Below are 14,934 nucleotides of genomic sequence, written 5' to 3' on the forward strand. Positions count from 1 at the left end.
AACTGGATCTATTGTGTTTTGCACATACATCCACAACCCAGGAGGAAGTAAGGTGGTGGGAGGCGAGGAGTAAAGCAATTTTCACAATCCTGCAATCCTGTGTCCTGCCCTGGGCCACACAATCTGCACCACAGCGGAGGCCATTCAGAGCGTGACAGTTTGACTGTGGAGAGAAGAGAGAGCCCGAATGTCTGCCAGCCACATCCACAGAGCCACACACAACGGCGTGAAGGCTTACTGAGCGTACGGCTGCGGTTACAGTATCATAGCAGAAAATGGCTTTGGGTGATGAAAGAAACTGCTTGGGTGTTTGGATTTTTCTCAGTTCAGGATTTGTCCTGTGTGAGACTATGTGTGTAATCTACAGTGGAAAACAACATTAAGGAAACAGCCACATGACGGACTATGGCCATTATATGAGAAGGCTGGATTTAGCCGCTCAGTTTGTAAGGGAGTGCTAACAGATATTCATTCTCACATACTTTGCTATCATTATGAAATTTTTTTGCATGGAAAGCACTCACTGAGATTTTATAAAAAGACTTGCAGCCCTTAAACTCTTAAACCCTGAGAGTAGCAACTTAAAACAAGTGCTGCAGATACAAAATGTGACATGATTTGGCATCTGCGTGGTGCAGGTCTCACTCTGAATTTAATCAAAAACAGATTTCGTTACAGAATTGCTGTGAAATCCGGCAAACCTGATGCAAAACCCTACAGCATAGGCTGCTGAGATAATCCAAGTATTCATCTTTTTCCCTGTGCAAAGAAGGATAGACAAGCAGGTGTCATCTATCCCCCAACACACACTGAATACACTCACTCTACACTTTATACACACAATATAAATGTGTTCACTGATAAAACAGAGTAAAGAATTGTTTGTAGGTTGACTGTGTGAGGCCAAATGAAGGATCAAGAGGTATTCTTCCTCCTCTATAAATTCCCAGAATCTGGCTCTTTTGGTGCTCCTCCTCCTCTGAAGAGCAATGTTCAAAGCCAGTTTATCAGCCTGTCTGTCGACACGGTGTAAAACCTTCACTTTGCCGCTGTGCATGAAGTGTGTGTTTAGGAAGAGCAGAAGCACAAGTGTGATTTAGCCCTATTTTCAGCCTTCAAACACTTCTCTCTGACACTCATGCTCATAACCTGTCACTGACGCTTTGCCTCTTCCTCTTTTCTCTCTGTCTCGCACCTCCCTTGTTCTGATGTTTTATGATTCCTAAGCCCGTCTGCTCCCCGCGCAGATCTCAGAGTCATGGCGAGACAGCTCTATCAGAGTCGCAGCAGCCTAAATCTACTTGCCTACCCATACTCGACACTCATTCTCTCTCAACCACCCCCCCCCCCCCCCCCCCCCTCCCCACGCCTTGCCTGTATCACCTCCTCTACTCCCATCCAATCTCTTCTCCCTCCCTCTCCATCTCCTGACGGAATGGCTGTCATGTTGCATTTTCCTTTTTTTTTTTTTTTTCGTATGCTCAGCATGTTCCTCTTCTGACTTTTATTAACTACTGTCTGGAGGGAGGGAATGGGACAGAAACAGTGTGTGTGTGTGTGTGTGGATGCACAAGTGTGTATGCACAGTATAAATGTGTGGGTGTGTACGCTTTGGGGAGGAAGAGTGACAAAAAAACGGCCGGATTGTTGAAGCTAACAGAAGAGTAAATACAGTGAGAAAAAAACAGGGCCTTGGTCGGCTTGACGTAATGGTTGAGACCAGACAAAGAAAATAGGTTAACGTACGGTCACACAAGCACTAGTCGACTGACACTGCTCATAGTCCACAATCACTCTGCTCAATATTTATTTATTACCCACATCAGAAGGAGCAGAGCGTGGGGTTGTTTCATTTGAGAGGAGCAGTTTCAGGAGGGAAAAAATATATAAACAAGCTGCTAAACAAAGTGATGGTTCAATAAGTGAGAGAGTAAGAGTGTGCGTGTGTGTATGTGTGTGAGTGAGTGAGTGATTGAGCAAAAGAGAGAGGCTCCTATTTATAGCAGCTTCTTCGAGACACAAAGCACACAGTGCAGTGATGGCCTCAGCTGCCTGAGGCAGAAAGGCGGCATTGTGAAACTCGCCTGCACCTCCCTCTGTGTGTGTGTCTGGGTGTGTGCACATGTGTGTATATGTGAAGATGTGTGTGTGCGTGCTAGCACAAGTGAATCTGAGGGGGAAAGAGACAGAAAAAGAGGGGGTGTGTGAGGGAGACACTAGTGGAAGCGAAGCAGTGTTTCAGAGAGAATTAAACAAATGATTCATTGTGGGTTAATTGACCCATTGTGAAAATGATTAAATAGACCCAGTGTACATTTGGCCCTGACATCTTTGGCGGAAACTACTGGAGGGCAGAGGGAGAGCGAGTGAGCAGCTGTTGAGGCGGAAACAGGAAGGAAAAGACAATTCAGATTCAATTTATCCAAATCTGAAACAATAAAGAAGAGCATCACTATAAAAAAATCAAATCTGCATTTTTGTTTATTAAATTATGCTGGCAGATTCTGCCTCTGAAAGCCTCCCAATTCACTGTGTGTCACTCTAAAACAGAAGGTTTGCTTTGGGACTGCGTCCACAGGTCAGAAAATGTAGCTGTATCACCCAGAGTGTCCTTTCTAATACTGTCAGCTTTCCTTGGGTGCCCAATGTAGTCACTCTGGTGAGGGTAAACATCAGGCAACACGGGTTAACATCAGGCAGTTATACCCAGGGGTGTTTCTACTGTCATGGGGACACACACACAAACAATACAACCCCAGACAACCCAACCCTTTGACTCATCTCTTTTTCCTCACCAGTTTCTGGAAGAGGTCCCCGACTCTCTGGTGGTGGCTCCACTGCTGAACGCGGGGCAAAAGTCCGTCGTAGAACTCCTTATGGATCTCATAGAGCTCAGGCACTTTGAAGAAGATGGTTTCTATCTGGGCCACAGTGAGGACGGGCTGCGACGTTGTAGCTGCAGCCTTCAGAGGCTTCATGGGCTGAGAGGAAAAGAACAGTAGAGGCGGCAGGTGTGAACCGTGCTCTGCAGTGTCAAATCCACTTTAAGGACATGTGTAAACTGGAAAAAAAATGTGGTGTGTCCCTTTTACAGGCATAAACATCTGATCTGTATCTGTAAAGCCTGAAAAACACACATTAGCTGCCAAATAGGAGGTACTTAGGTATGTAGAGAGTTTAACGACACATGTGAATGCCTTAAATTATACATAACTACACTGTATTCCCTGACTCAGGGCCTAAATACGGAATTACAGCATGTGAAAGGTTACATCTGCATCTCGTTCATCTGCATGCCCTTCTGCATATTTTAAAGGGAGACTGTGTAACTTTTAAAAAGAGAGACAAAGTGAAAGTTAAACTCCTGGGCAGCAACACACCATGCGACTTGCTCATTTTAACATTTTAACATTTTACTACTACAGCCTAACAGCGGCTTATGGTGGCTGTGACGTAAGCTAATGTTAGCGAACTTTGGATATACATCTATTTACAGTTAGTTTGCTGTCTTTATGCCTCATGTCTGTTCGTGTCACTGTCTTTAGCACGTCAGATTAATTCAACATTGATTTAATGTGAATTAAATGGTTCTATCACAACAGAAGTTGCTATGGTGAACGTGTTAGCAAACTGTGCTTATTTACGCATCTAGCAGGCACATAGCATTTATTTGGAGTCGTGTTTCTGGCCGCCTGATGGCTGCGAGGCCAATATTCACTCTTTGTCTAGCTCAGTTTTTAACTTAAAATAACTAAAACTCAGGCTCTGTAGCTACTTACTGCTCCTACATGTTCAGCAGCGTCAGATGCTAACGTGCTCAATAGAGCTGAGGAGAATGAGTCAGGTGATGATTCTCTGTGGTTTTGTTGCTGTGGTTTTACACCCATTCCATCCGCTGTTAGTATGCACATGAGTATAAGGGCATCTTTAAAGCAACTGACTCGAAACATTTCACGGGAAATAAGAGAAGTTTAATGTCCCATTAGCCTTCATTTCCACTTGTGGCCATAGCAACTGCGGTGCAGCCAATGCAAAATAGTTTCACTTTAAGGGTATGTGAGATTGATTTGAAACATTGCTGACACGGGTAATAGCCCTGAAGTCTGCCAAATGTGTACCATCTCGTGGATCTTGTTAATGTGTTTCATTTACATTTGCAGATGCATCTAATGGCACCAAAAGAGTGAATGGGACACCTAATATGATCCGAGTGTATTGTCTGTGTGTGCGCTCTCACCAGCAGCAGTGCCTCCAGATGACTGAGGTATGTTTCTTCAGTGGCCAAGATCCCAGACAGGACCCACTTCCTCATCTCCAAACCTTTTTCCAGGTCACATTCAGTCTGTAACAAAGACACAGGCAGACATATATTTATGTAAGTAACAACAAAGTCCAGAAAAACATACATTTGTAAACTGTTATAACACTGTAAGGCTTACAATTTTTGTGTCTGGGGCATGAAGAATATTCAAAGCATGATATTAGTCCTCACATCAGCTCATTAAAGGACCTCTAATATGACTTGTTTGTGAATGTCAATTTGAAGAGCTCTTAGCTGAGCTTGAAACTCCGGCAGGTTTGCTGTTTGTGAGCACTACAGTCTGGAAAATCAAACAGCAGCAATTGCACCTCCTAGTAATCCTCTCCAGGTTGCCTCCCCCGTTCCCATCAACCCAGTCAAAGCTCACTGAGGAGTATGGACATGAAAGAAAACAGAGAGACAGAGAGATTCCTCGGGCTGTCTTGTTTAACCACGAACTCTGAAATAACTCAAACAGGCAGGGTCTCCCATGGGAGCAAGGTTGGCTTCTAAATATATGTGTTTGTCTGTGTGTGTGTATGAGAATGCGTAAGTGCTCACACACACACACACACGCACACATACACATTGAGCCCAGGTCAGTATGTTGAAGGATCCGGTCCCTGAAGCTATGAGGGGGAGGAAAGGGAGAGAAAACAGAGAGAGAGGGTGAGACCAAGAAAGAAGAGGAGAAGAAAAGATGGAGACGTGAGTAAGACAAGGCAGATTCAGGATAATTAAGAGAGGATAAAGAAGGAAAAGAGGGCAGACAGGGAAAGAACAGAAGGAGTCTGACATGATGAAGAAGGGTCAAAGATTCAAGGTACTTTTTGTCTATATTTGACCATCTAGAAGGGAGAGAGAGTAAACAATGGTGGAGATGATAGCTAGAACAACAGACAAGGAAGCACGAGGCAGGGAAATGGTGAGGGGAGAGCAGATGACAGAAAAGTGGATCTCCTGAATGAAATTCCTATCAGGGGCTGTCATGTCTTGTGTGTAGACATTCTGTGTAGAAATCTTACACAGTAATGCTGCCAGAAATGGTTACACAGCAATCATGCTGGTTCCTGGTGTGAGAGAGGCTGAGTGCACGAGGAGGGAAAAATGGTCAGGAGAAAAGCCCATTCAGGTCTAGCTGCTATGACTTCAGCTGATTCAGCCTGCTGGACTTAAGCCACCCGGCTTCTTTGACCTCAGTGAGACACCGAGGTCTGAGGTGCGTTTTTGTGGAGGAGTATGTGTTGGGGCAAGATGAGAGCCAGACAATGGATATAAACTGAAGGATGTGTGAGTATTTTATTGTGTTTTTTTGTGTTTTTTTTTTTTGATATTTTACTTTGTTCTTAATGATGATTTTTTTGGAGGATAAGTTTGCATTTTTAAAAAAAAATGTATCTTAAAACAACCCCTTCATGCCCATATGTACAAGGAAACCATTATGAGTGGTTAGAAATGTTTCTCTTGTCCATTCAGGCCATGATGAGATTTCTTCTTATTAAAGTTATTAAAATTACACTATTTTATGCCTCTGTGTTTCAACCCACTTGTAATTTTACAAGTACATATCTACCCTGCAGAGTTCAAGCATTTTGTAAATATATCTCCTAAAATAACTCACAGGATTATAGCTCAAATGGAGCTATTCTTGTGATCTGCATTAGAACATGTACTGTGAGTACTGTGTGGGCGTATGTGCATTCATTTACTGTAAGTGAAGGGGTAAATGGGCCTGAAACCTGTTTCCATGGCCACTGCATAAGCAGATGCTAGCACGCACCTCATGGGACTGTTATAGCCCAGAATATTATGAAACGGTCCAGGATTATTATGGCCTCTATTACTGAGGAGCCCATTATCAGCACAGTTACTGCAGGGCCAAATGACTGAGCCACCTGTTGGCCAAAAAACACAATTTAAAAGCGACAAATAAATCCTGCACACCATAAATTTAGATTGTGAACAAGTAAAAACAGCACTCAAAATGTACATGGTGTATGTGGTTTCAGTTCAATAACCATCAATCCCTTATGATGGCAGCTCTGTGCTGGTCTGGCCAGGTTGTGTAATACAGTGAAACAACACAGGTGTGACCATGATTGAAAGGGCGTAAGTGTGGCTCAGATTATTTGATTCATTGATATGAATTGGAAACATCAGGCTCAGACTACAAGTAGAGCAGGATAGTATTTAAAGTATATGCAGATTCTCCTTCTTTTCATGTGACTGTCTTGTCTTTAACAGTTTATGCGTCTGCTGTACAATGAATATCGCCTCTCATTTGCTTTTTCTTTTCTTTGTCTTTCTTTTTTAGGTGAAGGATAAAGGAATTGATTCAGACAGACATGTATTATGCATCACACAGAGCTGTCTGGGGATCTGTGCTGTATATTACATTCCCCTGTTTCCACTGAAAAAGCTTTAATTGCTCATTATGTACAGGCTCTAAGATACTCAAAAGCAGAAAAGTTTTCTCTTTGTAAATCAAGAGAGCAAATAAAAGGGTACTGGAAATAAATAAGTGATATATCTATGATTTATGGTTGCCCTTAAATGTATTATGGTGAATTGCAGTGGCTTTGAATCTGTCTGTCTCCACTGACTTAAAAGGGAAGCCTGGGGCAGCAACGGAGCCCCATGAATGTTTGTGAATAAATGAAAAATGAATGAAAGTCCTCGTCAAAACTACAAGTATCAGCATGAGCTATGTGACTTCACCAGCTGGTAAAAGAACATGAGACACATGAGGGCCCATTTGAAGTATCAAGAACATTAAATCAAAAAAAAAAAAAAAAGGGAGGAAACTTCAGCATCCAGCCACATGTTACTGAACTAGCTGAGGGAAGACAGGAGCCTTAAAGTGTGTATTCATCCTTTAAGGCCCCAGACGACTCCCCTAGGAAGTGCCCACATCTCCAGACATATCATCTTTTATTCATCGCCATGGCAGCTAATGAGCCTATCTCTGGGTTCAGACTAAAGGGGTGTCTGTTTTTTTTTTTTTGGTAATGAAAAAAGTAAAAATAAAACACGCTCGGGGTGTATTTTGGTTTGTGTGTCTATGTTTTCACATCCAGTAGAGTCAACAAAAGCTAATATTTAACATTTGAACCCAACACTTAAACCTTCCCAGCTCACGCGCAGCTCCCCCTCTGGCGGCGGCTCCGCCTAACATGATTTAGAAATTCTGATTTGCTTCTGATTTGTTTATGCATGGATGATGTTCGCAGGAGATACAAGAGGATCAATACAAACAGCGTTTATTTGACAAGCGCACCGATGTAGCTCAGGAGGGCCCGATAGAACCTGAGCCGCAGCAACTGTAATAACATTACTCTCCATCTCTCCCCGTCTCTCTTTTCCCGTGGAGTGAGGAGACTGTCAGCTCACATAAACGCTCAGAGCCAAGGTCGGAGAGGATAGAAGTGAGCGTCGGTGCATGCCCCGTTCCACACTTTATTAACCCTTTTCAATTTTCATTTTTCATATTCTAATCTGTTTAGTGTCCCGTTCTGCCATCCCTCGCTCTCTGAAATGCCTAATGAGATTGCTTCCTATTGCCACATGTCTGCTATGTAATGGAGCGGTCTCACAATTATCCTGTGCTGCAGGAGGAAGACAGGTTGGTTTATTTGAAATGCAGCATTACTTCTGGGTATTTAAACTCTTCTTCAGCCTGATGTGATAGACAGTGACAGAGTTGGTGTCTGCTGAGGTATTCCAGAGAGGTTGCTTGCGATGCTGCATCATGGCATGATTTTAATTACAAGAAAACCAAATGTGTAAGCAGTGAAGATTCATTACACATGTGATAGGTTATAACCCGGGTGGATTTAAGTCTTTCCAAGCCTCCTAATCCACTGAAGCTGGTCATCTAGAGGTTTAGCGCTGACCGAGTAGGGAAAGAAATGACCTCTCTCTGAGGTTGTGGCCTCAAGGTGTGGTGTCAGACAGGATGAGGGGGCAAAGAAAATGAGGTGGATTCAGTTGTGTTAATCTACAGTGGGGTTTAACAGGAACAGAGAAGAGGATTCACAAATGAAAAGAAGTTCCCTGGTGTACCCTGGGGCCCCAGGGGTTTAAGATAATGACCAGAAAAAGCAATATCTCATGTCCTAATTTGGCTAAGGACCTTTGTTGCATGCCATTTCTCATCGCTCTCTTCTTCTTTTCACAATGTCACTTGCATAAAATGCCCAAGAAAAACGGAGGAAATCTGTTTTACTTTGTGAGGAAGAAGAACAAAGGAGGGGTCTCTGGTTGTCCTCGATTGGCCTACAAGTAGGTCTCCTACTTATTAAAAGGAAGTGTTTGTGAAAGATGTGGTCAGTGGGTTTGGAAACCTCACAGCAACAAAATATCACAGCACAGTTGTCATACATCAGAAGCTGACTTCCGATCAGTGACCCCCCCTCGTTTCCCTCTCCAGTGCAGGGAAGAGCCACATTATGAGAGAACAGGATCCACTGTGGAAAATTTGATCAGCAGTATTGCTGGTGGTGATGACTCATCACAGTGACATCATAAAACCATCAGCTCCCACTGAGCCAATCAGAGCCTGTCTGGGCTCTGACTCATCAATTAGACTGGGATGCTGTTTGAGAAGGGGCTGTCCAAGGACAAAGCAAGGACGATGGTAACTGCATTTTCTTGGCAGTTATTGAAAGCCTGTCTGGCTGCTTTGAGACTTTGTTGATGGATTAATTGTTGTATGGCTGTTTAATATATTTAACTGACCATCAGATGCTGCCTGTGCCAACTCCAAACACACACACACACACACACACACCTAAGCCAGGTTTGCTCAAGGTTTCTGCCTCTGAACAGGAGAGTTTACTCAGCAAATCCTCTTCAATCTCTTCTACAATTAATGTATAATTCTGCTCTGAGAGAACGAGACAAGTCTGTGCACTTGTGTACATAAGACAAGAAACTGGTTTGTGCAAACTCAGGCAGAAATGATGCGCATGTGAGTGTGTGTGTATGTGTGTGTATATACATGCATGTGTATTAAAATCAGTGAGAGTTCCAAGCTCACAGGTCAAAGGTTGGGTGCAGTCAAGGGAATCACCTTTTATTGGCAGATTCAAGCCATCAATCAGATTGACAGGCGCTCGCTCGCTTGCTCAGACAGTCGGCAAAGACTGAGGGGGCAGAGTAACTGATACTGCACCATGACCACTGATGTGATTACTTCCACCAAGGGCGCAGCGGAGAGAGGCAGTATTAGCTTATTACATTCTCCCACGATACCAATCTATTCTAATCAAACATATGGCTGCAGCATGTTCATTTGCTACCCACAAATTCTTGCAAAAATAATATGTAAATGAGGATAACAAATGGAAAATGTATATATAATGCATAGAAAATGCATACTTTATATAATAGATAGAAAATATATAAATAATCAATAGAAAAAATATGTACACGTAGCATAAAATAGATCCTGAACGTAGCATTCATGCTCATATTAATCTTTGCTGACTCTGGGGTTGTGTGTGTGTGTGTGTGTGTGTGTGTGTGTGTGTGTGTGTGTGTGTGTGTGTGTGTGTGTGTGTGTGTGCTTGCAGGCGGATGTGCATGTGTGTGTCCTCCCCATGGTAACCCTTGAAAAGCACCAGACGTCATAGATCACTGGTTTTCTCTCTGCAGACAAGAGCGAGTGAAGGAGGGAGGGTAAGAGGATGAAGGCAGTGACGGGGATGATGGAGGTGATAGGTAATTCTGCCTAATACCATGGATGAGAAAAAGCCAGACTCTTAAGGGGGATGAGTTTCTTTACCGGATGACTGCCTCTGTCGTTATGAGGCAGGAGATATTGTCCCCTTATCAATCCTCTCAAATGGCTGATTTGATTTCTCATCAATTGACAGCTTTTGATGGAGCAGGATTGCTGTAAGAATAGATTAGCCCACTTCCTAGACTGTATTGAGGTCAAAGTATTAGCCACTGAACAGTGATACCAACCATGTTTACAGAATTGTGTATTCAGATGGTATTAATGTTGTGTTTCTTTTGTATCACATAAAATCAATATATTGATATTAATTAGTTCAGAGCTTTGGTTTGTGTTTAGTCAATATCTGCAGCTAAGTTGATGCATCACCCACAGGAAGAAAACTGTTGAGTTTGGCCACTTGAATTGGATTCAGTGTAGACCACTATTTTCCAGTTCCAAATCTACTTTGCTAAATTAACATCAGCCAAGAGATGGTGGGAGAGCATACGGACCGACTTGGAGGACTCCAACGATCCCGAGGACAGGGTGTCCCGACTGCTGCGACTCTTGGAGCTGAGGTGCGGTGAAGACGACGGCGAGTCATCGATGTACGGCAGGATGTCGTGGTGCCTCCGCTGCTCTTCTGCACGGTCTGCATCGTAACCATATGTAGGCGGGGTCCCGGTGAAATGACCATCTGTGATGGGAGAGAACCAAACCTTACATTAGTACCTTTGATATTTTTCCAACTTACTTGACGTTTCTGTTTAAACAGACAGTTTGCAGTGGAGAGACGGGGTGCGCAACGCACATAAACACCAACTGAGAAAGCATGGATGTAGTGATTCGCAGTACTGTGTGACTGCTATTGGATTTTTGAGGCCAATACTGATATCAATATTGGGAGTTGAAAAAACATCTAACAACAATATACAGTATATGCACATAGGAATCTCTCATGTGGTACAGGTTTCAGGCTGATTCATTCTGAACTGGACATTTTATAGTTAAAAAATGAACCTGTCAATAGACAAACCATCTAAATTACATCAGACCCAACATAACACTGATATCTATATACAGTATCTGCATTAGGTTCATATCTGGCTGATTTAGGTCTAATTTGCAGGTTAACACTGAATCACTGAAATGCAGTTGATACAATGGTGTGGAAGCTAGATGTGTAAATATCTCACTTTTAAACCACATTGAAGCCCACTTTTAGTGAATGACATCCACATGTCTTTTGACTTGCAAATCACCAAATTCATGCTTTGTGTGTGTGAAGCTTTGTGTACTGCACTCATTTTAAGGAGGGGCAAAGGTGGGGAAACACAGTACACAACTGGCATTTGGTGATGTCAAACACAATTTCATAACTTTTACAAAACATAACTTGAGTAAGTTTTACTAAAACCTAAACTAAAACCCATTAATGCTACCTGACGTCACAGTGCATGCCGGGCAGGATCTTGTCTTACATTTCCTAGTTGGCCTCATGTCAGGTACTGCAGAATTAATTTCCAACACTAATTAATGCAGGTCTGGAAACTGGGGCACACAAAATGAGTTTCCCCTCTGCATGTTTGTTCATGCATTCATACAAAAACCACAACGCTCTGAGAGAAAGCACTTGAAAAGGCCAACTACAAACTGGGTCAAGGTTCAAATAATATGAACAGTAAGCATCTCTAGGGAATTTTCATGCAACCTCCTTCTGACCCGCTTCTGTGGTGGGTGCTATCACTTTCTTAGAGGGAAAATAGCAGCTCTGCTGTCACAGAGTGGCTGCCCTTTACAGTGAGAGGTGGGAGAGACACAAAGAACAAGAGACAAAGGTCAGTAAGCTGGATTCAAACAAAATACAGTTTGACTACAAATGACTTGTTTTACAATGTCACAGTCAATGAGGTCGTGCATTTCATGTGAAGTTCAAGTAGTGGCTTCCATTAAACATGTTTTGGTGACTTCAGACTGTTCAGCTTCCAGGAGGAGAGAGTACAGTCAGTGGTTCGGGGAAGCTAGTGTGTAACAGCTGAGGGGAAGACATCATGCATCTCTGAATGTCACAGAGGACCTTTTGCTCATCTCCTCCCACACCGACATTCAACAGAGCCGCACTTCTCAGAGAGCTGGCCTGGCCTCCTCTGTGCTGACTCACACTAATAACATGCCAGAGTCAAACACAAACACACACACAAAGAATGCTCCTGAGTTCACACCAATTATAAGCATTCTGTCGCTTTAAAACACATTCAGCTGACATCTACTGGAGCACTTATAGTTTTCCTGCGCCTCTTACAGTCTCTTTTTCATAAATCTTTGGTTTACTCCGACACACACACAAACAGACATATGCTCTTAAAGTCACAGGTCAGAGAGTGAGGAAAAAACAGACAAAAAAGATAGAAAGAACAATGCCAGTTTGTCCAGGGCCCGTCTGACCTTCAGCCCACCCACTGCTTGCTCCGTGTACTCGCTGCTGCCTGTGGGTGGGAGCTACCCACTGTGCCGGTTTCGACCAATGGCATTCTGCCCGGCAAAGACCAACATAGAGGCCCAGTGTGTGTGTGTGTGTGTGTGTGTGTGTTTGTGTGCAAACAGTCTCTTCCCACAATGCTAAACCTTGCAGCAAACCAAACTGAGTAGTGTACTACACATTCTTCATTCATTTTTATTCTTAGTATGCGCTGCTGCTGCTGTTATTTTGCAAATGCTGCACATATGCTGTTATTTCTGAATTTCCACAGACTCTTGCTTATTATGTGCTAGTGTTAAAGGTCCTGTAAGCGAGATTTTGAACAATAATATAACAGCAAACAACTATTTTCTATGTGAAGATATAGTGGCGTCCTGAGCGTCCTGAGCAGAGAACGAAGCCACGCCCCCTTTAAGTGTGTTGTAATCTGAGCTTCTTCTTGTGGTATCTGGGATGGCGCCGCATTCAGTTAGTGCATGTGAGTCCCCTGCTTGTTAAACCGTTGGCCCTCCCCACGTTGTTAAACACACAGGGAACGCGCACACGCGAAATGGCACAATGAAGTACGCAACGTTCAGGTGAGAGCGACCTTCTAGAATCTCCTCCACTGAAGAAACAATATTTTGTGGCTGAAAAGGCCTCAGACATAAAAAGACGTAACACCAAAACACGCAGGCTAATGAGAACTCATCAACAAATCCTGGTCAACCGTCAAAACATCCATAAAGTCCCTCAGTGTCAATCGTGCGGCCGATCCCAGCGGATAAGCCCAAGGCTGAATTTCTTTGCCAGTCTGACTGTGGAGCCAGTACTGGTCTGTCTTCACCAAGATGGATTCATAACTGGTAGAGAAACTAAATGAACTAAATTTCACTTTAGTATCATTTTAGGTTAGATTTTAAGTCTAACACAAACACATCCAGCCTGTACCAGGGAGCAGCTTTCTGTATTTATGACAGACAGTATTACTGAGTTACCAGATCTAACATTTTTACAGCTTGTTACAACACAGACTTTTAGAAGACAACATGCTAACAAACAAAAAGACATTTGTCAAATGCACTGGCTAAAAATACAGGGTGTGGATGTGAAAAGCACCAAGTGGGAAATGAGTGGGTGCCATCCTGCCATGTTTTCCTTTCTTTTCTCTTTCTTTTTTTTCCCCTGACCCCACCTCTGTGTATTCATGTAGGGGAGCATAACATCTCGAGCTGACGTTTAAAAAATGATTCCTCCAGCTGTTTCTCCAGAACACCCGAGTAACGGCAGGACTCCTTTTAATCTCCCTGCCACCTTGCTTTGGAAAAATGCTGTCAGTAGAAACATACTGAGTGTGAGTGTATGCATATGTCTGTGTGTGTGTGTGTGTGTGTGTGTGTGGAATGCCTTTAGTGCCCATTCAAAGCCCCGAGGCCAAAAATATTGAGCATTCAAACAACAGTTTTTAGTAGGTAACCTTCTATTGGTTAAAAAAGGGCATAGTCACAGACCTAAACCACAATCATGAATAATAATAATGATAAATTCTGGATAAATGATGATGCATGAAATGCCAAATGAATCACCGCAGTTCTGACTCTGACTAAATGCCGTATCTTCTGGGGAATGTAGGCCTCTAAGGTACCAAAGCATACAAAAGCTGGAGGGTAAATAGCTCCAGTTTATCTGCTTTTTACAATTAAAACAACACAATCCAGGAGTTTGCTTTTAAAAACAAATAAAGGATTAATAAAATACATCATAACTGTTGACACCACTAGTAGTCTGCTAATAGGCTCAAAATAACAAGTATATTTTTACATTATGTTATGTATTTAGCCACAGATAGAGCATAAGTGTGTGCATGACCAGCAGTTTCCAGTGGGGGAGGGTTACAGGTTTGTTAATGGGTCACTATAGCCTGTGGTCGCGAAACACTAGGCTTCAGTCTGACCACGTCTGACCTCATCTCGGGCCAGACATTGCTTCTAACGTCGCCTTTCTCTCTGTGTCTGTCTCTCGCATGCTTTCTTTGTACGCCCCTGCTCGCTTGGGCTTCTGCTGATTTGTGGCCTGGCCTCTTCATCCTCATGCTGCTCACAGATAAGCATCTTCCTCGTCCTAACTAACACATATGCCTAGAAGGGGACCCCCCCCCCCCCCCCCCCCCCCCAACACACATACACAGAGTCTTATATTTTTTCTAAAAAACAGTCACCCCATTGATTTCTTCCTAGAGCAAACTCTGCTTTGAACCACAAAAACGCAGACACACACATACACACACACAGGCACACATTCCTGTAAAATGTTTAAATGGAAACAGCGTTTGGGAGGGGAACAGGTCTTTTTCCTGCTGCAGGTGGAAAACTACAAACACACTGGGAAAAGCTGGAGCTCCGCTGCCATGGCAACCTATGGGTCTTTCCAAAACAATATCACAGGCCGGGCAGG

The 14,934-nt window shown here is 43.2% G+C and overlaps 1 protein-coding gene across 1 annotated transcript in view; it reads right to left on the reverse strand.

Annotated features, from left to right (window-relative positions):
* The window catches only part of bcr (BCR activator of RhoGEF and GTPase), an 83,991-nt gene that overhangs the window by 26,637 nt on the left and 42,420 nt on the right, over positions 1-14,934 (reverse strand). The window contains exons 2-4 of the mRNA XM_071466238.1: positions 10,535-10,719; positions 4,238-4,342; positions 2,796-2,981 (exon numbers count right to left, since the gene is read on the reverse strand). Of these exons, the coding sequence (XP_071322339.1) occupies positions 2,796-2,981; positions 4,238-4,342; positions 10,535-10,719 (476 nt within the window). The remainder of the gene's footprint in view (positions 1-2,795; positions 2,982-4,237; positions 4,343-10,534; positions 10,720-14,934) is intronic.

The sequence above is a fragment of the Trachinotus anak genome, unplaced genomic scaffold (genome assembly GCF_046630095.1).
Source record: "Trachinotus anak isolate AG129_WGS33_773 ecotype Australia unplaced genomic scaffold, CSIRO_AGI_Tana_v1 ptg000028l, whole genome shotgun sequence".
Taxonomy (NCBI): Eukaryota; Metazoa; Chordata; class Actinopteri; order Carangiformes; family Carangidae; genus Trachinotus; species Trachinotus anak.